Source organism: Urocitellus parryii, chromosome 3 (assembly GCF_045843805.1).
Source record: "Urocitellus parryii isolate mUroPar1 chromosome 3, mUroPar1.hap1, whole genome shotgun sequence".
NCBI lineage: Eukaryota > Metazoa > Chordata > Mammalia > Rodentia > Sciuridae > Urocitellus > Urocitellus parryii.
The window spans coordinates 91519494-91546566 of NC_135533.1; the positions used below are offsets into that span (position 1 = coordinate 91519494).

The 27073-nt window shown below is 39.1% G+C and overlaps 1 protein-coding gene across 3 annotated transcripts in view; it reads left to right on the forward strand.

Moving 5' to 3' along the window:
* Nucleotides 1-986: 986 nt before the first annotated feature.
* Npsr1 (neuropeptide S receptor 1) overlaps nucleotides 987-27073 on the forward strand; it is a 191206-nt gene continuing 165119 nt past the window's right edge. For all 3 annotated transcript variants that reach the window (XM_026387631.2, XM_077796778.1, XM_077796776.1), the window contains exon 1: nucleotides 987-1136. In XM_026387631.2, the coding sequence (XP_026243416.2) occupies nucleotides 987-1136 (150 nt within the window). The remainder of the gene's footprint in view (nucleotides 1137-27073) is intronic.

Here is a 27073-nt window from a genome sequence, read left to right on the forward strand (position 1 = left end):
CCAGCCAGCCTCTCCTAGTGTAAAAGGAAAATATAAAGTTACTTTCACTACCTACATCCCAGAGTTGTGGAAATCCAATGGAAAAATCAAGGCACAGGTCAACATGCATTGCAAGTTTGCTAGTGAAGCAGGAACATCTATTATTCTTTCCAACTCCTCTTCATAGTGTCTAGAATGCTACAATGACCTTCTTTCCACCCTTACCCTGAGTACTGTTCCAGGCAGGAGTTAAGGTGAGCCCACAGCAGGTGAGAAGATTTCACCAGGCCCCTCCTGGTCACATCAATGAGGGATCATGGATTACACACACACACACACACACACACACACACACACACACACACATCATTTTTCTGAGAACTACCCTTTGAAAACCTAAGCAGAACCACAGGTGTGAAACACAAATATGCTGTTTTCCTCCATCTATTGAACAATATGCAGGCTACTGAGTAAATGGCTAGGTGAGGACTGTAAGAAAGCAACCTTAACAGAAACAAATGTATAATTATGATTGATTTCAGAAGTGCAAACATGACCTGAATTCATTGACCTGCTGATGAGTCCAGATTTCTCAATTACTGAAGCCGGAACAGAATGGGAGCCCATTGTGTCAGTTAGGAAAAGCACAGCAGAGCAGGAGGCCCATCCAGGCACCATGTCCATGACTGTGGGAGGCTCCCCCCTTCCCTCAGGGCAAGGCCCTGGCCCTGTGTGGGACTGTGGGGCGACCAGGGCTGTGCTGGCTCCTGGATTGTAGCTGCTGAGGAGAGAGCAGCACGTGGATCCTCCCTGTCGTCAGGCAGAGCTCTTCAGTGAGGTGGGCTCAGGGAGGGCTCTGTGCCTCTGCTCAGCCGAGCTCCAGCCAAAAGCCTTGGAAATCAGAGGAAGTGCCAGGCTGCAGCTGCTGCCCAGTTCTCAGGGGACAAGCTAGACCCTCTTACCTGGCTGCAGGGACAGATACAGCAAGCCTCAACCCCTCCTGAGCCATGCCAGCCAACCTCACAGAGGGCAGTTCCAATTCCACCCAGACCGTGCCAACAACACTGGATTCATCCCGAGTGGCTTGCACTGAAACGGTGACTTTCACTGAAGTGGCCGAGGGAGAAGAGTGGGGCTCTGTCTACTCCTCCTTTAAGGTAAGTGTTCCAGATTCCATGCTGAATGTTGACTTTAAATTATGGGACAGATGGAACTTAGGAGGGCAGTGAAAGTATCAGCCAGTACTGCAAATGGCCATTGTTTGTTTTCTTTTCTAAAAAGAGTAAAAGAAATGATAGTTTTAAACAATGATTTTCATAGTGTTCCAAGATTTCTGAATTATTGATTTTTTTAATGTATACTGGTGTATTTTCTTCTGCTGATGAAAACTTGTGAATCGTAAGTAATATTTGTAAGTGGAAGATTCTTTTACTTTCCTGTTTTCATTAAGTGAAAGCACTTCTAGCTAATTCTATAGCAGTGCTGGAGATGTCTGCTTCTAGTAGAAATAGTGAATTTGTCAAAAATAGACATTTCTAGTATATGTGTGCTCACTGTCAGAGCTATGAGTCTTTTTGCTAGGAGCATTAGAGGTACAGAAAGCCCATATTCCCCAGAGCAGAAATGGGTGCCACTAGAAAGATCATGCCTAGTGAGATAGGAGGATTACACTGCCTTTGTTGATCCTTCTCCTTGAACATGCATGAGAAATAGATTCTTGGACTCTAGTTGGTGGTGTCCCTGTTTGCAACAAGTTGCTACCCAGACACATGAAACAATCAGTTTGATGCCTTTCACCTTCAGAGTATCCAATGCTCACGTTGAGGAAAAGATCACCATTAAGATAATACTGTTCTCTCCTTTGGGAAAAAAAAAAAATCTTGTGGACAGAGAGAAATCATGTCCCTAGAAAACAAAAGTTTCCTGCCTCTTATGTCTGAATGCTGGCTTGTGGGTTATTTTACATGCTGCCTGCCCAACGTTATGTTTAGTCCTTGCAATAACTCACAGGTCTCAAACTGGTCCTTTACACTAGAAAGAAAAATGCCTCAAGGAAAATTCTTATTGTTACTTTGTTGTCAGTAATGTTGTTTTTAATCCTCTGGGTGTTCTTGAAATGATCTGACTTTTACAAAAAGAGGTAGAATTACTATAACAACCTTCTCTCTACTGGAATTTCACTTCTCTGTGAATACTCAGAATAAAACTTTCAGTGGGGAACTGTCCAAGGAGTCAGCTTCCTATTCATGGGAAAAGAGACCCTGTGGCAGTGCAGATCCTGAACAAATCACTTACACTGGCTGCAGGGGATCCAGTCCCATGGAGTCACATCTGAATGCATTCACATACACAGCCCAGCTGCTCAACTCCCGCAGCACAGAAAGTGAAATTGGAGTTTGTTACCACTTAACTATTGACTGAATAATCCCTTTTATGAAATCAGCCTGCACACACAGATATTCTATCCTGGCAGGCGTGGTACACCCAGGAAGCTCCCGACTCCACTAGTGACACCGTCTCTGAAGGCTTTGATATTTATAGAACATGACAACAAACAGAATGAAGAGGCTGGCCTTTGTGAAAAGGATAATAATCAGCAATAAGGGAGTTGTTCTGAAACTTGGGCAATAATCGCTCCCAATGCAAATCTCATTTAACATCTTTTTAATGCAGCACGTGAGAAGATGTTTTGAATGTAAGAACAAATCCCACTCACTCGCTGCTTGGTGTTTGCACTTGGTCCCAGCATCATCATCTGCAGGCACTAAAGAGAATACATCTCCTGCATTTCATTCCTGCTAACACATCTGTGGACAAAACACTTAAAGAAAGAAGCAGAGAGAGGAATTATGTCTAGGCGGGAGCTTGGATGGTTCTGCTTCATTTTTGAGAGATGTATTCGTCCTCTAGAGCACTGAGTGTTAGGGACACAGAAATCAGGGGTGGCATCTATGGGAACCTAGCTTAAATATTTTAGTGTTAACTTTTTGTGGTGTCTGAGCAAAAGCAGTTTTGATACACTCTTGACACAGAAATCGTTCTGCTGCCTGCTCCTGGTTACTGTGATTCCTTTTGTCCCACAGACTTGAGAAGTATGTCAAAACTGTGCCCTGTGCCTATGTCCCTTTAATTCCTGTCACCTGCACAAAAATCAGTGAAAATAGCCCCAAATTAGACATGGTGATAGCCATGAAAGTAGCAGAAATAATAGCTACAGCAGGAGTGATTGGTATCACTTGCTGTGGATTTTCTTGGTGCCCAGAATCTTGCTGTCTGACCTCTGTGGAGTATCTCATGTAATTCCCATAAACCACTGTGAATTTCCATTGAAACTACCTTCCATTCTATGTTAATTATACCCCTTCTTTAAGGTTCAGTGAGAGCTGCTTCCTCCATGAAGCCCTCCTTGACTCATCCCAGCAGGTTATGGTCTGAATCTGTCTTAAACTGGTGTTTCTATTCCGGTTGAGTGGATGTGTTAATAGTCACGGAGCATCATGAATGAAAGAACTACCTTGCATTGATTTCATATTCTCTCTGGGATCCAGGACCATGCTAGACATGTTCAGTAAACATTTACTGCATAAGCAAAGTGTGGTGTGCTTTTTCTGTCCACTGCCAACATTTTGCCAGCATGGGCAACAGAAAGCTTGCTTTCTTCATGATAAAAATCAGGGGAGACCTATAGTCCTGCCTGGTGTCTAACTGCTGTACTCACCAAGGACTCTCTCTCTCTCTCTTCAACCACATTCAACTCATCCCTGTTCCCACTTTAAAGTCAATAGGACCAGTAAGTTATAGATCCCAGTGGGTGGACTACTAAATGTACTGTGGCACTGCAGGCTGGCCCCAGTACCGAGTACAGCCCTCGGAAGTCACTTCCCACCACAACACAGCCTTATCTAGTCTCAGAACCCAGGGATGTGGATAGTAAGGCTGCTATCTTAGATTCTACCTAGCACTCTAGTTCTTCCTTTCTCACCCTAAAATTCTCTTGATAGGAGATAAGACATCCTTGTCTATATGTCTCTGGATCATGCTTCATAAGCTAGAGTCTTCTTCCTCCCATCTCCATCCCAAATTCAAGTTTCTAGGAGATCAGACAGGAGGTTGGGGTGAGTTCACCGCCATGTTCTCTACAATGGCACTGTGAGATTCACCCCTCGTGACTGTGGGTTCACAGTCACAGGGTTCTTAACTGAGTCATTGTCTCCTTCACAGCTGCTGACCTCTTCTACCTTCAAGTCCTATCCAATTTACCTCCTCATTTCCCAGCCACCAGCATTAAGGAATTACAAGGGCTTTGAGAAACTACTAGAAGATTTCAAGGAGATGGAACCCAGCTCATCTAAAAGTACATGAGGCTGTCCAAATTGAAGACAAAGATGAACCTCTTCACACACAAAAAAAAATCTTTAATTTTGCTAGTGAATTTGCTAGTGATATTTTCTGAATCTCTGATTCATAGTGATGAGAAACTCAATTAAAATTAACTGGGTGGGAGACCTATCTGAATTTGTAAATTACCTAAATTGTAGCATAATGCAAATGAAACTCAGTCTTATTACTTCTAGGTGAGGAGAAAAGACTGCTAAATACTACCTAATGATGATCTTTCATTGAACTTCCTTTAATGGATAGTTACAAAGGATATGCAATTAGTCTAACTATTGTTTGTATGTAAATTGTTGCTTCTAAGTGCTTGGGGGTGATTGGACACAGTGTGTTCCCATGTTTGTACACCCTCCCTGCCGTGCTGTCTTACTGTTAATTTTTGCAACACACCCTTCCTCCATTAATATAATAAAAGAAAATTTTAGCTCAACTATATCCCAATTATCTCACACTATGCTTGAGAAAAAGCTCAATTTAAGAAGCTTAAGTACAGAATGCTGTTTCCATTACATTGAAGTTGACAATGCATTTCTAAGACCTTGTTCTACCCACGGTGTACCAGTATTTTCACCTGTGACTGTCATTTTGACCCCTCTTTGCCCTTCTGCCTGCTTCCCTAAACCTCCCTCTTTACCCATTATACCTCTCCAAGGCTTGCTGGTCTCCCCTCCTGCCATGGAACCCAGGAGAGTCCATGATGTCTTTCCTGGAATCCAGGAGACTTAACTTCCTGAACTTCTAATGTAGTTCCCACAATTTGCATTTATGTCATGCACTTTTTTAGTTTTTTCCACTTGGTTTTACTCATTATGTTTGCTTGAGTTTCTACAGTTGAGTACCATGCTGTTCCTAAAGGAATTCCTACTAGTTTTGCTCAGTCGAGTGATTTTTATTAAAATCACTTTTATTAAAAGTCTGATTCTTCTGCTTATTTCAGCTACACAGAACTAGCACTTGACTCTCCAATCGTCCACCCTGAGTGAGCGCTACCATGCAGTGTGTCTACCTTCACTCCATGACAGAAATGTGCAGATGTTACTGATGGGCTTGACAAGGATGGCATGCAGTTTCCCAAAACTATTTATATTGGTGTATGAGAAAGGGAAGCTTCTTCAACTGAGTTTCTCTCTGTATTATTAATGTATAGGACAGATGGCAGAAAACATAATCTTAGTTTAATTCAGAGCAAACCCAATCATTTTCCAGCCTACAAAAGTTTTCACATTCTCTGGCTTACTGAAGATACCTAAAACCAAGGGCATTGGTTCTGGGATGAATCCCTGTCTATGGTTGGGAGTGGTGGGGGTGGAAGATATCATCTCTATTTGGGTAAATTTGGCATCAACTGAAATGAAGAATCAGATCTCTTTCTCAAAAGTGGCCATCTTTGTTCTGAACCTGTGTCTGAGATCCTATGTGGCCCAGGTCAATTTCAAATTGCTTTCTGGGACAGCTTCCTTTTTTCATAATTCCCTAGATCCAAGGTTCTTGAATCTTCCTATCCCCCTCTCACCCCTGGCTAAATTTCCACATCCTTGCTGGGAATGGAAAATTAGACAGTTCTCCTAACAGCTCTGGACTTCAGAAAAACATTTTAGCTTTGTTTCTGGTCACTTCTCGCCCAACACAGACACCTAGTGGTACTACTCCCGCATCCTCATGGCCAGTGCCATCTTAGAGTCATTCTCTGGTTTCTACACAGTGAGTGATCCTCAGCCTTCTTTTCATCCTGTGCTTCCAACCCTAGCAGGCACTCTCTCTTCCTTTCTCTTCTTGTGCTAACCTTTGGAGGGAGGCAATACAATGTCCTCTTGTCAGTGTCCAAGTTTCCCACTTTCTCCTGGATCCTACACCACTTTTGTGCCTTCACCCCTCCTTCCATCTCCCTTAGCCTCCCTTCTCCATCTGTGTCCCTCCAGGCTAACTCTTCCAGGCTCCATTCTCTGAAGGCTCATGAGACTTATCCCCTCACAATGGAAAAATGCCACTTCCCTTCAAGTTCTTTATGGGATTCTGCTTGGTGTACTTGAAAGCCCAATTCTTACTTATTTCTGTTTGCATTAAAGTAGTAAAGGGTCTACCTTGAGGGCAATGGTTAGAGCCCTCAGGCTAGAGAAGGTTTTATCAAGGAAGTGAGAAGAAGCACATCCATTCATGCTTCAAAATGTCACCCTGTTATCCTTGAAATAAATTCCTCTTTATACAGTGGGCAAGCATATGCACTTGAGTGGATGAGAAATGTCACTTTGTTTTTCTTTAGTTAATCTCTCTCTGAGCCTCTCAATCTGCCTGATTGCAGAAAGAGGTAACTAAGTCATTACCAGGGAAATTCAGGTTCTTGAATTTTCTCCATCATTGCAGGGAGACTCTGGAGCTCAGAGCCCAGTCCCTTGAGCCAGCTGCTAGGGTGATGGATGCATTCACCCACTGGAGACCACTACCTAGCTGTGTGATTTTTGGATGGCTCTCTGCTCTCTGTGCCTTGGTTTCCTCATCTGACCAATAAGCTTCTAATTAAATGTCTTTCTGAGAAAAGTTAAGACAAAATGCTTGTAATGCCTTCAAGAATAGCAACTGGCCTGGAGTGTGGTTTAATATTAGCTATTATATTACCAGGAAATAGTCCTTTCAGTCTTTTCTCAAGACTACTTACTGAGACAAGAAGAACTTCAATTACAAGAAAGAAGCTTCTGGAATTGCTGAGAGACATCACTTGCACGTCAAGACACTTGAGGTTTACTGTGCATTTGGTCCTCAGACAATGATGGTGAATTAAGCTGTTTTTTCTCTTTTTCTTTTTTAAATTAGACCACCAAAAACCATAGAATAAGATGTAGATATTTAGGGAAGATTCCATTTCTTATTTTATCATCCTGCTTTTATGCCTAACTTTTATCTAGGCAAGTTAATGGCCCACTACATGAAGGGTTATTTGCAAAGATGGAAAATTATGTCCTATCCAGAGAAAGAACGGATGGGCTTCTGCAGTGGTTATAAGATTTTCCAGGCCACAAGATAGCAAAATCACCCAAGGTCATGATGAAGCTAAAAAGAATAATCAGGGATCTGTTTTCCCACTTAGGCAACATTAATGGTTTCCTAAAAATGATGAAGCCCTGACTCTTGTCAGGACTGTACATTGTGACTGCACATTATTATATCCGAACCTCCCATCAGCTGTGTGTGTATATGCGGAGGGGGTTAAGTAGTATTTTTAAACTAAACATGAAAATAAAGACTGAGAAGTCAAAATTGTGAATGAGTGAATGCCCTAAAAAAAAGTAATATTTAAAAAAGAAAAAATAAAACAGGTTTCTAAGCTGATTTTAGGATAGATTAGACTCTGAAACAGTAAAAAACAGAAACCTTGAACCTCTTTAGTTTAACGCACCAGAAGTTTATTTTTCTATCACATCACAGTTGCAAGCAGGCCAACTTATCTCCTAGAATAAGTAGCTTCCAGGCGAGATGACCAACCTTCTGTTGTTGGCTATGGCTTCAAATGACACATGATTTTTACTTGATTTCATGGATAAGGAGTAGCTACCTGAGGAGCACAGGAAATGTCCCCAGTACAGGAGACAAAAGGCACTGCTTTACAGCTTTGCTTGCTCCTCATCTTCTGCAAGATGAAACTCAAAACCTTCCACTTGGTCTCCTGGCCTTTTGCATTTGATGCACTACCTTCTTCTCTTCTCACACCCTGTGCCACTTTACACTGAATGCCTCACCACAGTCCAAGAAAAGATGTTCTGTTTACCTTTCTGCACAGGCCTTTCCCTCGCCTCATTCTTTTTTTTTTTTTTTAACTGTAGAAGATTTAAAAAATTATTATGGGTTACAAAGAAGCATGCAATATATAAAGTTAAAAATTAAATAAGCAATAAGAAATGCAAATTTTTCAACAAATGTATAAAAGTAAAATATATGAAAATACCTCCAAATGAACAAAGCAGACACTGAAATGACTCCTCATTCTTGTGATACCACTCCAGGCTTAGTGAGTCCCTCCTCTATGAAGCTTTCAGCTTTGGTTAATATTCAGCATTGTCAATATTCTTGTGCTCTCAAAGCACTTGGAATCCCTGTGAAAAAATGGTTTGTCTCTAGATATGCATGTTAACCTATGTGCAGACACATGAATATATGCATGCACTGGATGTCAGTCAACTAGGGATATCTCTAGGACCTACTGGCCCTAGTTTAGTGCCTAATACAAAAAAAAAAAAAAGAATGGTCAATAAATATTTTGTTGAATGAAAGAGTGTCTCAAGAAACAATCCATATAACATGATGATGATGATGATGATGATGATGATGATGATTTATAACTAGGGATTGAACCCAGGGGTACTTAACCATTAAGCTAAATCACTAAATCTTTTATTTTTTATTTTGATACAGGGTCTTGCTAAGTTGCTTGGTGCCTCATGCCTCACTAAGTTTCTAAGGCTGGCTTTGAACTTGCAATCCTCTTGCCTCTGCTTCCTGAGTCTGGGATTCCAGGCATGTGCCACTGCATCTAGCAACAAGTTTTATTTTTAGCCTCAGTGGAATGGGTGATGGTGTCTTACTTCTTATTCACCAGTCATTTGGTTTGAATTTTAAAAGTGCCATGATCTAGGAGGATTCCTGACATCATAGCAAGTCATGTTGGCAGGGATGTATAGATTGGCCTTTCAGATCTGAATATGCAACATCCAAAGCCCCTGCATGCCCCATGTTCTCCTTCCTAGGCCTTGAGATCATCCACCTCTGAGCCCTGAGACACAAAGCAGGTATTGAGCAAGGATACAACTTTAAACTTCAAAACTTCACCCTCCATATATGTTTAGATGCATGATTATAAAAGCATAGCCACAGAGAGCTTCTGCAGGGTACATAGAACAGAAAGACCATCTGAAGACACAAGGATCTGTTTCAGTGGAGCAAATGAACCCAGCCATCTCTCTAAGATTATCAGGCAGTAACATCTAATTCCTGCCAGCTGCCTCTGGACAGTTCAAGCAGATGTGCTGTCCCATGAACAGAGAGCTATAGCTGCTTTTTCTGGGTTGGACCCATACTTGGTAGGGAAGCAGAGTATTAATCACTGTCTCAAGGAGCTGGTAAACAAGGCAGTAATTCAATAAATATTATTAAAAAGGTTTTCATAATTTTAAATTTTAACACCTATGGAGAAACATAAATATTTCTCACTCTAATTTAAATTCTAAAATAAATATTAAATCTCAGAATAAGTCAAGACATAGTAATGCAATCTTTCAAACTATATTTTTCCCTTCTCATTATGACAAGTACCCCTTTACCCTACTAAGTTGAGAAATAAAGATTGGCTTGACAAGTACATTAAGCCCTGAGGTTCTGAAATGGGCAAAACAAATTCATTGCCCTCGGGTAGCTGTCTAATGGGGGTAGCCAACTTGCTGTCGATAGTTGCTTAAGATATCCATATAAAGGGGAAATATCAATTCAATGAAAGGAGAAAAGAGGTGGAAGTGGAACTCAGGGAGGGTCTCAATAAATGGCAAAGAATTTGTAAAAAAAAAAAAAATTAGTAGCTCTGTATGAAAGACAAGCAGATGGAAGTTGGGGGTTTACTTAGAAGAGTTAATAGGGCTAAAAAGAACCTACTGGACCATCAGACTAAATAATAAGATTCTTTTTTCTGGGCAAGAAGAAATCTTTCACTTTGTATTAGGAGAAGAAAAAGTTACAGTTCAAAACTGTAATTTTAGAGAGATAAATCAGGATGAATCTGAATTATAGGGAGGGGATACTAGAGAAGGAAAGTCAATTAGGATGATTCAGTGTGAGGCACTGGGAGCTCAATCAGACAAGGGCTGTCTGATCCTGGGAAGGAAGAAGCAACAACGGGAGGTCACCTCTGGTCATATGTGGGGTTTGGGGGATATAGAAGGTTGGGAGAAGCAGAGGAGGAAAATGAGATGGAGGTTAAAATTGATAAACTGATTCTAAAGTTTATATGGAAAGAAAAAGGAAACTGAAAACCATAATAATTCTGAAAAAGAATGAAGTTGGAGAAGCTGCTTGACCTGGTTTACAGATTGAATAGAAAGCTACAGTGTGATATTAAAGGAAAATGTCCAGATCAATGGAACAAAAATAGGCCCACACACATCTATATTGATTTTTGACGAGGGTAAAAAAGAAACTTAGCTGAGGAAAAGAAGAAAATGATGCTGGAATGATGTATGGCTGCATGTAAAAAGTAAGGCTCATCCCACATCAGACACCCTAGAAAATTTAATTCCAAGTGGATGATAAGCCCACAAGTAATCACTAATATAAAGTATTTAGAAGAAAATATAACATAAATTCTTTGTAACCTTGGATTAGGAAAAATTTCTTCCATCCAACATTAAAAGCACAATCCTTAAAGGAAAATTTTAATAAATTGGACTTCATTAAAATTAAAAATGTTTGTTCTTTTAAAGCTTCTATTAAGAGAATAAAAGGGCAAGCCTCATACCTGAAACTTTCTCGAGATTTTCTTGAGAAACTATTAATAAATCATATACCTAAGATAGGATGTATATCCAGAATACACAGAAAGTATTTAAAGTTAATACAAAGAAGAAAACAAACTAGTCAATGAAAAAGAACACCAAAAGATTTGAATTATAGGTAGGCATACACAATGGCAAATAAGCACATGAAAGAGATTCAACATTAGTCATTAGAGAAATGCAAAGTAAAAACCAAACTGAAATAGCACCAGACATTCATTACAGTGGTTGAAATTAAAATATACTGACCATGCTAAGTACAGGCAAGGATGTAGAGCAATTAGAACCAGCATGCATTGCTGATGGCAAGGCAAACTGGTGAAGATATTTTGACAAAATTCTTTCCATTTTCTTATAGTTAAATGTACATTTTTCCATACAATGCAAATATCCTATTTCTAGGTATTTGCCCAGGGAAAATAAAATGTATCTATACAAAATCTTTTAAAAGGGTACTTATTGAAAGGAAAGTGACCACAACACTCGGAGCAACCAAAAGATCTTTATTGCAGCAGTGCAACAAAGAGAAAAGAAAGAAGGAAAGAGAGAGGGAGAGAGAAAGAAGAGAAGAGATGAACAGGGAGAGAGCAAGAGCAAGAGAGAGACAGAGAGCGCGTGCAAGAAAGATAAAGAGCAAGAGAGAGGGCGAGAGAGAGGGCGAGAGAGAGGGCGAGAGAGAGGGCGAGAGAGAGGGGGGCCTGGCAGGAGGGAGTTTTTATAGCCCAAATCTAATGGGGCCTCTGGGTCTGCAAGCTGCCTTGTTGGCCCAGGGGGGGTTGAGTGCTCAGCCTTGAGCAGGACTTGACACAAACAGGTGATAAAGGACCAGATAGAGGGGGGTTTGAGTGCGTGGGCTATCTTGCAGCCAACATCTGTTTAGCCTGCCCTGCAGACAACACAGTTCAGCCTGCTCTGCACCCAACACTTATAATGGCTTCATGTGAAATCACTGAACACTAAGGGAAAAAACAAACATCCCTGGGATGGGAAATGAATAAATGGTGGCATATCCACTCAATGGAATGTTACAGAGCAATGAAAAATAAGCTTACAGATGCACACAACATGGATGAATTTCAAATGTGTTAAAAATAGACAGCCTTCAAGTGTTTCTTTCTCTAATTAGTTCATTTATATGATGTTCTTAAAAAGGCAAAACTCCAACAACAGAAAACAACTCAGTGGTTGCCAGGGGCTGGGGAAGGGGAGAGATGTTGGCCACAAAAGGGCATGTGGAAATTTTCTTGGGTGATGGAGTAGTTCTTAATTTTGATTAATTTTTGTATGAGTTGAAAATACAGAATTGGGATGGACACTGTGGTGCATGCCTATAATCCCAATATTTGGGATATACACACACACACACACACACACACACATACACACAAACACACACAAAAAAAAATAAAAAGGATTGGGAATGTAGCTCAGTTGTGGAGTGCTTCCCTAGCACGTTCAATCCCCAGCACCAAAAAAAAAAAAAAAGAGTATATGTATGTGTGTATATATATATATATATATATATATATATACACACACACATACACACACACATACACACAAACACACACACTTAATGCATATACCTAATATAGGATGTACATATATATATATATATATATATGCATTAAGAGTGAATTTTCCTCTGAATAAACTATACCTTAATTTAAAAATTGATACATAGAATTTATGACTTTGGATGAAACATACTTTGCTGAATATTAAATTCATTATATAAATCTCTAAGTGACAGCATAGTAGAAGTACAGCTTAAGTCTCAGGAGGACTTGAAAGGAGGTATAGAAGTTGATGGGACCAAATGAAAGATGAATGAACCGAAAGCAGCAAGCATTTCAAAATGAACAGAGTGACGAATGTCTCATTTCACATGGGCATTGGTCACCTTCTCAAAGATCTTTGACCCACCCAACCAAATATCAACATGCCCATCATCACTCTTTGTCCCCCGGGCTGGTTTATTTTTCCTTTTAACATGTGCATGGCATCATATTATATATCTATATATGCGTTATCTATCTCATAGTTTTTGGAAACCGTGTTCCTTGGACCTTCACCTAACTTCTCTGTGGTGTGCCCAGCCTGAACACCTGCATGCATCTGGTGCAGAGTACAGCCTCACAGAGTCTTGAAGAGTGAACATATCCTCTCTTTGACCTGGCATATTCTGGGCATGAACTGACAAATGATTCAGGTCCAGGAATTCAGGACCCATGGGTCCTCTTTATCTTACTTTACAAATAGACATCAACCTTTACCTTGAGTAATATATGTAGTCATTCACCTATATTTAGTGCTGGTGAAGACTATGATGTTGCTGCCAAATGTTGGAATATACAGTGGGGCTTCTGGGAAGAGGCACTGGATAACTCTGAGGAGGAAAAGGAACAGGCTGCTGGAACCGGTTTGGTGGACCCAGCAGTTAGCCTTAACCCTCTTCTCACTTTTCCATCTGAATACTTTGCATTTAAATGTAGCACAGTTTTAGAAACTTTATTGGAGGCCTCTGAGATTTCTGAAAAGTCTTTCCCTTGCTGATAAAGGAAAAAGACACAGCTGGCATTTTTACCTTCCCCCTTTCTTCTGCCTTGAAGGCAGTACACAGAGCTGCAGCAGCCTTTCTGTGACAAGAGAAAAAGCACAGCAGTCTCAGTGATGGATGCCAGCAGCAACCTGCCTTCCAATTTCTGATTGTCTGAGAGAAATTAAAACTTATTTGTATTAAGTGGACTTTCTCTCATTCTGAGCGGAACACTTTCCTAACTGATTTTACTAATACCAGGTGCAACAGACATGTTAAGAGTACTGAAGCCAAGGAACCACCAAGAGTCAGGCAAATATTCCAGTTATTCCACAGTTGGGCAGGGCAGAAGCTGGCTCTGTCCATTTTTTTTCCATCCTGCTATTATCTAGATTACAAAAGAACTGCATAGATACTTATAAATATTGATTCAGTTTAGATTATATGTTTTTGAGTAACCAAGAAAGTCTTTCCCTCTTTACAAAGAAAAGGACCTTAAATTTTCTCCTCATTCTAAATAATAACAGTGTCATTCAGTTATGTCACTTTATAAAAAAAAAATATTAAAACACTTTTAAAACTTTAAGTTCAAAAATGACCCAAAGCATCAGGTCACTATTTCAATGAGTTTTGATTGTTTCTTTATTCTCCTCCCAAAAGCATGAGTTGAGAACAACCAAGAAAAGTGTGACCTGAGACATGGCCTCTGGGCCCCTTCTCCAGTTTTCTATTGTGGGACCCTCAGCAGATCATAGGGTTGCTCTGCCCAAGAGGGTCTGCAGTGAGTGCAGAAGGATGGGGACTTCCCTGCCTGGATGGTCAAGTGGGACCAGCTATGTGTCCTGCACAAGATACAGTTTTAGGGGACAGAAGGGAAGGGTGGTCATGGAGGAGCCTTACTCACTGAGATCCTGTGGAAGTCCTCCAAGCTCAGAGTAGGTGGTAGGTCGGGAGGGCTGACATTCTTCCCCTCAAAGACCAGTCTCCCAGACACTCCACTTACTCAAATTATTCATCTATCATTAAAGGCTAATAAAGCAGAAACTTCCTGGGATTCCTTCCCCATGAGTTCCATTTTGGGGAAGAGACAGTTTTCCTATAGACAAGATAACAGTAAGTGGCTGGAGAGGAATAAGTAATAAGCATGCTCATAGGTGTCTGCATTTCTGGGTTACACTGTGACTCATGCTCTTGTTTTTGATGTGTTTCCCAAGAACCCAGATGAAGGTTTCCTGCCCTCTCAAGAACGCACCCTTCCTAGCCTCCTCGGATGGCCTTTGTTTTGGACCTTGCTGTCTGTTTTATACATTTTTTTCTTCCCACTTTCCCCACTCACCCTTTCATTTTATTCAATATTTTATTCTCAGTAAGATAATTTCAAATATTAGTGTAAAAACAATTCTAAGTAAAACTAATTCCATCCCTCAAATGTCTCTTCCCAGAACACACATCTCTCCAGCTATATAGGGCCATTTGTATTTTTTTTAAAAAAAGGCCTTTGCTTAATGTAAATAAACCCTTACTCTTTGAGAGAGTTCAGGGGCATAAGATGGTAAAGAAGGCGGCTGGGAGGATCAGTGGTGAGTACTTGCTTTGCAATCAGGAGGCCCTCGGTTCACCTCAGCACCACAAAATAAAAGTTATTATTATTTTTTTAAGGGCACTCAGGGTCTAAAGGATTCTGAGTTTCTTGAAGAAGCTAGAACTCTTCTGGTGGGCTGGAGCCCTGTTTCAAATAGGCCTTGTACAGGAAAGAGATCTCCTGACAACACTGAGAATTCCTTTCACATACAGATATTGAATCAAAGTATCATAACTTAGCACAAAATGAAAAGGACTATTGTGCGTGCTCAGATGCAGGTTTCTTTCTTTATCCATTATTGAAGACTATAATACTTGATAACACATAGCAATTCATGCAAAGGCAAGAAATTCTTTGGGCTAAGAATAAATTCTACTCCCTTTCCAAGGCATTTAGTGCCTTTTAAGAATTTTGGGCCTAGATTGGGATAAAAAATGCAAAGGATAATCAAGATCACTGAAACTACTAGCCCAAAATAAAGCTTAAAATAATTTATCAGATGCTAATTCTGCCAAGCACTTAGTCTTTCCCATTGATTATTTAACTTATTCCTTCATTAATCATGTTAAGCTAAATTATGCTGAGGTAACAAACAACTGGATATTCTCAGTGAGTTGAAACCATCATTTTTTGGTGTTTATTTTCCATCAAGTCACATGTCCGTCAGGGTTACTAAGTGACCACAGCTCATTGTAGCCTCCAAGAGACCCAGGTTGATGGAAGCTCCATCTCAACACAGGCTGCTAGAATACCAGAGTCAGAAGACAGAGAGAGACAGAGAGAGTGAGAAAATACCCTGACCCTCACGTCTGCTTCTGCTCTTCCATATGTCTACAGCCCTTAGTTTATTGTAGCTGCTTGATTTTTTGAGCCTCCTGGACAGACTGGTTTGGACCTGCAATGTCCCACAAAGGCTTATAAGTTGAAGGCTTGGTCCCCAATGCAGCAATGTTTAGAGTAGGGTTCTTGGGAAGTGATTAAGAATCTGATTGCATAATTTGGACATGTATATGCCCAGGAAGGGTAGGTATCTCTTGTTCCTGGTTCTTTCTCCCCATCCCTCTGCTTCCTGGATGCCATGAGGTGAGCAGCATTGCTCTGTTGCACCCTCCGTCATGATGTCCTTCCTTCCCCACAGCAGGGCCACAAGCAAAGAGCTTAGCTGATTGTGGACTAAATCCTCTGAGACCATGAAGCAAAGTAAATCTTTCCTTCTCTAAGTTATGTTTTCAGGTTATTTTGCCATAGCAAAGACAATCTAACACAACAGGAAACATGAGGGTCTGAGCTGATTAGATCCTTGGGAAGAAGATTCCTCAGACATTTACACCTGTATATTAATAATAAATAGGAAATAAACTCCCACAGGCCTATTTTTTTAATTATATGAATCATCAGGCAAAATATTGCTTTGATATTTTTATTACATAGTAGTTATAGTTGGCCCTCTATATTCATGGGTTCTACATCCTTGCGTTCTACCAAATGAACAAGAAAAAATAAATTTTAAAAATATCTGTACCAAACATGTAAATTAACTGTTTTCTTGTCTTTATTCCCTAAAGAATATAGTATGACAACTTTTACATAAAATTTACATTGTATTAGGTATTATAAGTAATCTAGAGATGAGATATATCACCTGGGAGGATGGGGGAGGTTATATGCAAACACTATACCATTTTTATAAAGGACTTGATGATGTGGAGGGAGGATTCAGTACAGAGATGACAGTACTTTTCCTACCAAATTATAAAAATTTGGACCTAATTTACCCAAATGTTAGTTGTGTTGTTTTTTTTTTTTCCAAGAGTCTAAAGCTTAAACAACAATTTAAATGTTAATTCCAATTCTTGGTACTACAGATACTTCATTTGTTTATTCAACAGATATTAATTGTTCTATAGACTTGAAGCCGAGTGGGTTTTCAGAGGATCTGTAGCAGCTGTGGTCAGGTGTGCTATGGGGATTCAAATAGAGTCTCAGAATGTAATTGTCTCGGTTTCTAATACACCCTATTTGTGTTAATGTCGAAGTCTTCATGTGACCAAAGGAAAAAAAAATCGCAAGAAGATATTCACATTGAGGTTAGTGTAGTACATGTGTGGCCTTTCTATCTGGTGAAGTAACTAGAAAGCTGAGTCAGACCCTATTACCAACACAGTTCCACACTTCAAGGCCCTGACTCGCAGGAGAACAATTAGGCAGTGGGAAATCACTAAAAATGTATGATCTGCAAATACATATGACCCATGGTGGGGACAATGAAATACTCCAGACCATTGAGTAATCCTTCCTTGTCAGAGTAGAAATGGCTAATGAGTCATTCAGAATGTCCCGGATGTGGATGCTAAAGTGGGAAATACATATGCGACAGTAATCCAGAGTCTACTGAGTCACTTTTTTATCTAGTCCCTATCTAAAGGAGCAAATGTCATATGCTTTCACCTGTGATGATGGTGACATCATTTTCCCAAAGATGGGAAAAGGCAGCTCAAGCAATTGAGACAATTGAGGATCCCAGAAGGACAAGAATCTTTTGGTAGCACCTTGTTCTAACTTAGGACAATGATCCAGAGTTGACCTTTCTCTAAGAGCTGGTTTTCAGGACCCAGCTCCAGTTTCTCATTATAAACCTTTCTCACTCTGTGACTGCTCCCAGCAGGCCTGGATGGCCACTGTCCACCCTCACTAGCCTATAGTTTTCATCCTTTGCCTTAACTTATATTTCCAGCCATCTTCTTCTTCACTTAGCTATTTCTACTTATTTTTTTTCAGATTCAGCTCACATATTAATTTCTTTAGGATATATTTCCTGTCCAACTACAAATAGCTCCTCTCCAACTTCTACTACATGTTCCTTATGTAGGATTCTACAACATTTCTACAAGGAAAGTTCCCACTGAACATTTTCGTTTGCAATGCCTGCTTCTACCATCAGACTATGAGCTCTGGTGTTAGCCTTCCTTATAATCCCAAGTATGTAGAAATTTGCTAGTAATCTTAAAAAAATGATTATCAAACTTCATACAGAGTAGAAACCAATAGAATCATATCCACAGATCCTTGATTTCTAAGAGAGCTTCCCACTTCTGCCACTTTGACCACAAGGAGTACAAGCCAGAGCCCTCCCCTCAGGTCAAATGCCTCCTTGTGTTCCACATTACCTGACAGTTCATTGATAACTCTCAGTCCACAACTATTCATAATGTCATAGTCCCAGCCTCATTTCCCATCCTATGCAGTTCTCTATTTTCCATGTAAGAGGCTTCCTACGCTCTTGTCCTGCCAGCCCCTCGATAGGTCCAGAAATCACACAGGGGACAACCTCCATTCCTGTTCTAGATCCCTGTTAAAAGTCACATGAAATGCCTTCCACAGGTTAAAAAACAAAAACTTCCACATTTATATGTAGCTTATAATGTTTTAATATTTTTTGTTTTCATAGCCAAATATTAAGTAAAAAGACTACCATGGGTAATCCAAGATAGCATCCCCGTAGCTCTTGGTACAACAGCTAGAGAAGATGAATACAGAAATATGATTGTATGACAATATTTCGACCGTATTTGCAAGACTGTCTTCCCAGATGGACTGCTGGAAGGAAACCAGATTTTGTTTCTGAGGAAAAGGCAGATTTTCCAAAAAGATACCATCAAGAGATGGCTATTGGGAGGAAGAAAGGTGGGCCCTTCTGAGCAAGCGCAACCCTACCTTTGTCTTCCTTGGGATTTTAACTGTTCCTTTTATTATTATTATTTTTTTAAATCTGCTGGTAGTGCTTCTAAGGGAGGTAGTGTAGAGGAAGAGAAAAGTTGGAACAAATCTGAGTGAGAGGTATTTGGTTGTTCAGTACCTGCTCAGGAGCCCTCATTTCCCCATAATGTGTCTCTTCAAGTCTAATTAAGCATCTCCAGAAATTCAAAGCTTTGCCTTCTCTTCCTACCTGTGTTACTTTAAATTGCATGCTCATTGGTGACTGCATTTCTGGGTTACACTGTGACTCATGCTCAGTGGAATTAGAGATTTCAGATCTTGGTTTCTGATATTACCAACCCAACCTAAGCAAATTAATGAGGCTTTGATCGGAGATCAGGTATTGTGAATGCCACAAGCCACACAAGTCTCAATAACAAGACAGTCCAGTTTCTTCGTCTCATTCCTTGAGAACTTTGGCTGAATCAGTGAATCTTTTCTCTAAGACTTCATTTCCTGTCTTGGAAAGTAATAGATATTTGCTCCTTCCTGTGTTTGAGATATTCATCTTCAACTCCACACAAATAACAACATTCATAAAACAAACCATGAAATGTGAGGGTTAAGAAAGCTTTGTGACCTCAGGATGGATGATGTAGCTGTATCTTTTGTGACATTTATGATTACTCTTATGTGAAAGCTGTGTATTGCTCTGGTGTTGAAAATATGTAATTGGCATTGAGCTTATGCTTAGTCCTCAGAGATACAGTTGTGAATCTAACCCAGCCTCAGAAACCCAGTTCAAATTTTGGATTGGAAGGAAGATGAAGATTTGTTCCACACATAAAAATTGAAAGCAAAGTAAATGAGGCAACTTCACAGTCCCCGACTCCAAATGTGGTCAGAAATCCACTGTAGAGAGCAGGGCATGTCTGTGTCAGTCAAGCACAGCTGTATTCAGACCCCAGCTGAACCACTTATGAGCCAGGTAACCAAGTGAATAACTTCTGTGAGCTTCATTTCCTTTCCTGTGAGATGGAGGACAGTGATACCTTATCGGTTAGGTTCTAAGTAAGCCACATGGAAAGTATCTCAAAGGAGGCATGGCCCATGACAGTCAATCAACATTTATTGCCACTTAATATACATTATAAGCTAAGAAAGTGAGTTGCTGGATTAATGTGATTCGCTTACATCATTTGGTTTACATTTACTCTATAGTTGTTAAAGATATTAGGTTTTTTTGTCTCCAATTTTCCAGGACTTTACTGAAAAGAATCATTAGTCAGTATGGGGTGGAGGGTCATCCAATGATTAATCCTTGGATATGCTTAAATCATGTCTTCCATTCCAGATATGCCTGGCACATCCAGATTCAACCAGAGTAACTAAATGTCCTTTATTCTTGAGGTAATTGTCATTTTAAATGACCTTTTCTGTGATCCTTATACGTAGTCTTATACTTGACATCAACCATCTAACAGACGTTTATTAAAAACCTTCCTTGGACCAGATAGATGCCAAGCTTATAGAGTTTGCCCACACTCATGGGCATCCTTCTGTTTCTGGAAGAATGGTTCATAATGCAAAATCCCAGGTATCAGTCCTGTGGCAGCACAAGCCTTACCAAGGGAACCCTGCAATTCATCTCTATCAATCCCAGCTTGCAATTCTCTGAGTCTGCAGAGAGCTGACGTCATTGCGTGAATTAATTAACTTGAGGTTGAAAGGCAATCAGTCATGAGTCAGCAACCATGTAACTGGTTGAGAACACCTTAGTCATTGAAAACTTCTAAATTCAACTGCTTTTTCAAGCCAGTATTTAAGCATCTGACTGTAATTTTGCTTCACATAACCACTAGGGGGCATTTAGTCCCCAACTATATTCTGCAATAGATTTAAGAATGGTGTTGGGACATGGTCAGTATGGGGAGGGAGGGTTGTAAGTAGAGTGTCTGTTAGGTTCAGGTGACAGTTCAGGGGACTGGTACTGAAAGTAGTTTAACAGGATAAACTTAAGCATTATTATGAAAAGGTAGTTAGTTATTGGTCATTCCTCAAATTTATGCATAATCCATAAAACTAAGAAAGGAAATGACACTTGCTTTTAATAGCAGTATTGGGAATTAAACCCAGGACTTTGCAAATACTAGATAAGCACTGTATCTCTGAGTTACAACTCCAGCCTTGATTACCCCACTTTTAAATATATTTATTATACCTTTATTTTATTTATTTATTTATTTATTTATTTATTTATTTATTTATGTGGTGCTGAGGATTAAACCCAGGGCCTCGCACATTCTAGGCAAGAGCTCTACCACTGAGCCACAACACCAGCCCCCTTAATCAACCCATTTTTATTGCATGTCTATTCTGCATCACACTGAACTAAGCATCTTCATCTTCATCATCTTATCTACCCATCACAACTATCCTGAGAAGAGTTTTATTTTTTCCTTAATAAATGAGAAAGCAGAGGTGAGGTGGGCTATAGTGCTATGTCACACTTGTAGCATATACCCAAGACTGAGTAGAGTCTGACTCAACCACACCTCTCATCAGGGTGTGGGGACCCTGCTCCTCTGAACTTGTTTCCTCAATTCTTATTACCATCACTCTTAAATCCGTGTGTGTGTGTGTGTGTGTGTGTGTGTGTGTGTACGCATGTATGCACAAGAATGTTGTGAATAAATGAGCAGGCAGCTAAATGCTTAGTGATCCTTGTATATTTGATGCAGCAGGATTTAAACTTGACTGAGTGTAACTTACACATGCTACATGTTTTATTCTTCCTTGTAGCACCAATACCTAGGCTGCATTTGGCACATAGAAGTAATAGATAATCCATGAAATAATTAACTAATAAGTAAATATAGCTCTTAGAAAGACTCCAGAAAGCAATAGTAGGGAATTTGCTCCATCTGGAAGATTCCTGAAGCTAATGACATAAGACCAACTTCCAACAGAATGCTTAAGGGAGAGGAGAGAGACCTGTTTTTGTGAAGCAAGATTTGCCCAGCCTGTCCCAAGACAATAGTCAATCTTCAGAAGAGATCTCCACTTGTTCATAGAATTCTTTGGACCTACCAACCCACAGCACACTTACCTCAAGCTCCTAAGATAATAACGATCCACTCCCAGCCAGTCCTGACCTTCAGCCCTCTTGAGAGCTGACATCCAATTTACAAGCATATCAAACTAGGGTAGTTTTGTCCTCAGCGGTTATCACTATATACTCCCCATGGAGCAGATCTGAAGCCTGCCTTGAAGACACTTGACACTTCAGGATTGTGCTATACAAAGATGAAGAAAGTAGCCAATTATTTTAGACAAAAACTTGACTTGGGGCAATTTGAGCTTCGATGACAGTACCATACTTGCCAACTTGCCATGTGAAAAGCCAACTATTTACCTCCTCAAGAAATGGTATTCTGGATTCTAATTATACTTACCCAGGAAGGTAAATGTGTGAAGAAAGAACAGGAAGGTGACACACAGTACAAAATAGCTCATGTTCTCTTGCTTAATCTCTTTCTCTTTCCATTTTCATCCTAAAGCTCATTGCAATGCAATTGTAGTGGAAACACATTCTGTATCAGAAGTAGACAATATGGAAAGCTGATACCCACCTAGTGGAACAGTGGAGGAAATTCTATAAAGTGTAGAGTAGGCAAGAGGTTCTGAGGGCAGGGAAGACGATTTTTGTGTACTACACCTGAGGTCAGAGTCTCCCTAGGGAAACAGTAGGGGAGAGGCTGGCCCCAGGGATTCCACCAAGCTGAGTTCAGCAGCTGAGATTGGAGCAGTCTCCAGCAAGCAGATTCCTGTTCACTGGATGCTGTAGATGTCACAGAGGGGGACTGTGGCCAGTGCCTTCTCACAGCTTACAGGACGTGTACAGCTGTCCAGTAACACTTGGGTAGGACCATGGACAGTGCTGGTAAGGACAGAGTTTCCTCAGGGAAAACAACCATGGATCTTCTACCTCCCTGACACCTTCCCCCTCCCCATCTTTGGCTGCTTCTAGGCATTGCTGTCCCTCGACTCACCACGCACACCTGGGTTTCTGGCCTGTCCAGAAAAATCACAGGCAATAGAACTTTTCCCTTCCTTCTTTGTCCAAGGCTAAAAGAATTCAACAGAGACCAAAGCAGTACTGGATAAGTGTAGGAATAAATCACTACTCCCTACCACCACCCAGGCAGAGAAAATTTGCTGGACATGATACAGTGTTCCCTAATTTGCAAAAAAGAAATTGCTTAAGGCATCAATGTGCTTCTCCCTATGAAACTGATTTCCTGAAAGAAATGGGAACAAAATCTTGGACAATGTCTCATTTGTGTTCTCAGCAGGGCTTGAAACCACATTGCAATATGAAAGGGGGCATGCTTATGTTCAGAAAATATTGTTTTAACATGAAAATCCCATTATTTCAAGGAATTGAGAATGAACAGATGACTTGGTTGTTAAAATGTGAGAATACTCAAGAAATTCTCATAAAATTCACAGTAAACTTAGGAAAGCTAAATCTGATGAGGTGTAGAGAGAAAGAGAGGAGATATGCAGGAAAATCCCATGAGATCCATACAATAAAACTCCACTAGCAAGAATCGGTCAAAGAAGAAGCAAGAATGAAAACAATAATAGAAGACAATTTATCTGACTTTAAAAATTGAGTCTTTTAATATAGAAAGGTCAAGAAGAATCATAATAAAAGACCTAACCTAAATCATCACCTAAATTTTGAGAATATTAAAAGGAAAAAAAATTTATCAAGGAACTAAATAGAAAATTGCTTTCTATATAGAAAATAAATGTGTGTCTTCTCTATAACTCAGTGTTAGAGATCATGCTGAATATTTATACATTCACATTCATAATGCATATCTACAGAGCTCTAAGAGAAAAATATGTGTTTCAAAATATTAAAAGCTGTGAAGGTATAACAGATGTTTTTCTCTGTACCATGTGAAGATTCAGAACACATTCTATAACTCCTTTAAAAAATTAAATTAGAATATTCTACTTCAGTTAGGAATAAAACAAAAACTTGAACACAGAATAACTAAATATTTCTTGGTGAGATTTTTATGAAACTTTAATGCAATTGTTAAAATGACTCCTAGAAATATAATTATGTTAAAATTTAATAATTATCTGAATTTAAAAATCACAAATTATTTCAATAGACTCTGGGAGGATTGGGAGGAAATAAAAGGTAATTTACAATTTGGGTGGGCTTAAAGCATATATATGAATATTAGTTACCAGGTAGAAAAATGTAACAGTATAAACAAAAGATGCCATTTGTAAGGATTTAAACATACCTACGAATAAAATTTGTGAAGACTGAGCATCTATCTACCCAAAACAAATTTTAAAAAGCATTTGGCATTATTTAGCCAAGTTGAAAATGTTTCTCCATGTCCTAGCATTTGCATACATGCTAGAGCTTTACATTGGTAGCATTTTTTTTTTCTAATAGCTCCAAATAAGAAACCACTCAAACATCTGTCAAGTACAGGTAATAAATAAATTGGAGTGTGGTCATACAATGGAATACTACATAGTAATAAGTATGAAAACCCTACAACTCTATGCAACAAAATGGATGATTCATACTATCATAAACCAAACAAGCAAGGTGCTATGGTTTGGATGTGGTTTGAGTGTAGTGCTCAAAGTTCATGTGCTGAAAATTTTGTTTTCAGTGTGGTGATGTTGAGGTGGTGGGACCTGAAATAGGTGGGAGCTAGTGGAAAGTAATTGTGTCATGTTAGCTTCACCTTTCGAAGGGATTAATGCTGATCTCTCAAATAGAATTAGTCCTTGAGAGAGTAGGTTGTTATAAAAACAGCCTGGCCACTGAATCCCTCTTGCTTCCTGTCTTGTCATGTGATCTCTCTTGCATGTGCCCCACTATCATGCTATCTGCCATATTATGATATAGCCAAAAGGCCCTCACCAGAGCTAAGAAAATGCAGGCACCATGATCTCCCATATCCCAAACTGTGAGCTAAATAAACTTCGTTATGTATTACCCAGCATTAGGAAATTTGGTATAGAAATTAAAGTAGACTAAGACAGAAGACCTAAAGAATATACATGACATCAAACTCAAATAAAGTTGACAAGCAGAGAGTACTCTTTCTGGATTGATACACATGGTAACAGTAAAACTTAGACAAAATAAAACTGGATTAGAGGTTATCTCTAGGAAGCATGGGATGAAATTATGATAAGGGATTCACAAGGGGCTTTCTGATTTGACAATGGGTTTCTTCATGATTTGATGGTAATTTCACAAGAGTTCATTACATTATCACTAGAGATCTATCATGTATCATATCTATCTATAATCATTTATATTATATAATATGTGATGTCTGTAATATATAAGATAGATATCTAGTAAACATACTTACCTCTTATTTTTATCTATATAATAGATGCAATATAGATAATATCTATATAATATACAATATAGCTATCTAGTAATAATATGTTATATAAATAGATGATAGTAATAATATAGTAAAATCTCCTATGCACTTTTATGTGGTAAATTTTACAATAAAAATGCCACAAAAATGTATTTGCAAACTGATAAAATAATCAACATTAATATTAAAAAGAGGTTGTATTCTTTATGTGATAATGAATCTTATAAATTCATCTAAAAGAAAGAAAATTGGTGGTTCCCAAATATATAACTTATAAAATTAAATAAGTCACTAAGAAGATAATGAAATGTTAATAGTAATTTACATTAATAAAATACTATAAATGTTTGTCACTCACTAAACTGGAAAAAATTAACAAAAAATAGTTCCTCACTGCGAAAATATTTTTAAATAATCATTTTCATGTACTGGCATTGTGGGTAAGAGTTGATTCAGACATGTCTTGAAAGAAATTAATATATATACAAGATTATTTAAAACCCATTGATTTCTTTGACTTTAATCTTTCAAATCTTTTTACTTTTACTCAGTAATTAGGCTTATATAATGGATGTCCATCGTGGTATTACTTATTATTTAAGTAATAACTAAATTCAGTGTCCAAAAATGGGAGATCTATCCAGATCCCGGGAAATAGGCAGCTACTACAGTGATCAGGTGAAGACACATGTCACAGGAGTCCAAATGTCAGAGTCAAGCAAACCTGCTTAAATAGAGACCTCTTTTGAACCTGGGTGAACTTTTCAGCTTCAGTTGCCTCATGTATAAACCCAAGGATAATAAAACACACGTCTTTCACTGCTAGGAGGATTAAATAAAGGGATATATGTCAAATGCTAGGAAGCTCTTGATTTGGTGTGTTGTGATAAAAAGAGAAAAAGCAAGTTCCAGAACAAAATCTTGCAAAAGACCCTGATTTGTGGGCACAGGAGCAAGAGGAAGAATCTATAGGTGCTGAAAGATTGATTTTGAAATTATATACTCCAGACTCATAAATAGGTATCTTTTAGTTCCTTCTTTTTCTATACCTTCTAATTTTGTAATGGCACATATTCTTTTTTAAGTATAATCATATTTATTGAAAAATTCTATTAATTTAGAATAAAAATAAATGTTTAATAATGATAATTTGGGAGAAATGTTGTAGATTTTTTATTGATTTTTTAAAAATAAATGACAGTGGAATGCATTACAATTCTTATTACATGTATACAGCACAATTTTTCATATCTCTGGTTGTGTATAAAGTATGTTGACACCAATTTGTGTCTTCATACGTGTCCTTTGGATGATGATGTCTATCACATTCCATCATCCTTGCTAATCCCCTGCCCCCTCCCTTTTCCTCCCACCCCTCTTCCCTATGTGGAATTCATCTATTCCTCCCATGCTCCCCCTCCGTACCCCACTATGAGTCAGCTTCCTTATATCAGAGAAAACATTCGGCATTTGTTTTTTGGGGATTGGCTAACTTCACTTAGCATTATCTTCTCCAACTTCATCCATTTACCTGCAAATGCCATGGTTTTATTCTCTTTTATTGCTGATAAAATTCCATTGTGTATATAGGAAAACTGGAAATGGAACCACCATTTGACCCAGTTATCTATCTCCTCTGTCTATACCCAAAGGACTTTAAAACAGCATATTATAGGGTCACAGCCACATGTTTATAGCAGCACAATTCACAATAGCTAAACTGTGGAGCCAAACTAGATGCCTTTCAGTGGATGAATTGGTTAAAAGAAAAGTAATGGCACATATTCTGACAAGTTTTTTTTATTATTATTATGAGAAAAATCCTTCATAAAATGAATGCACTACCTTCCACAAATCCAAATGTCACAGCAAGTATGACACTCTTCTTTGACATTCCCAGCTCCCA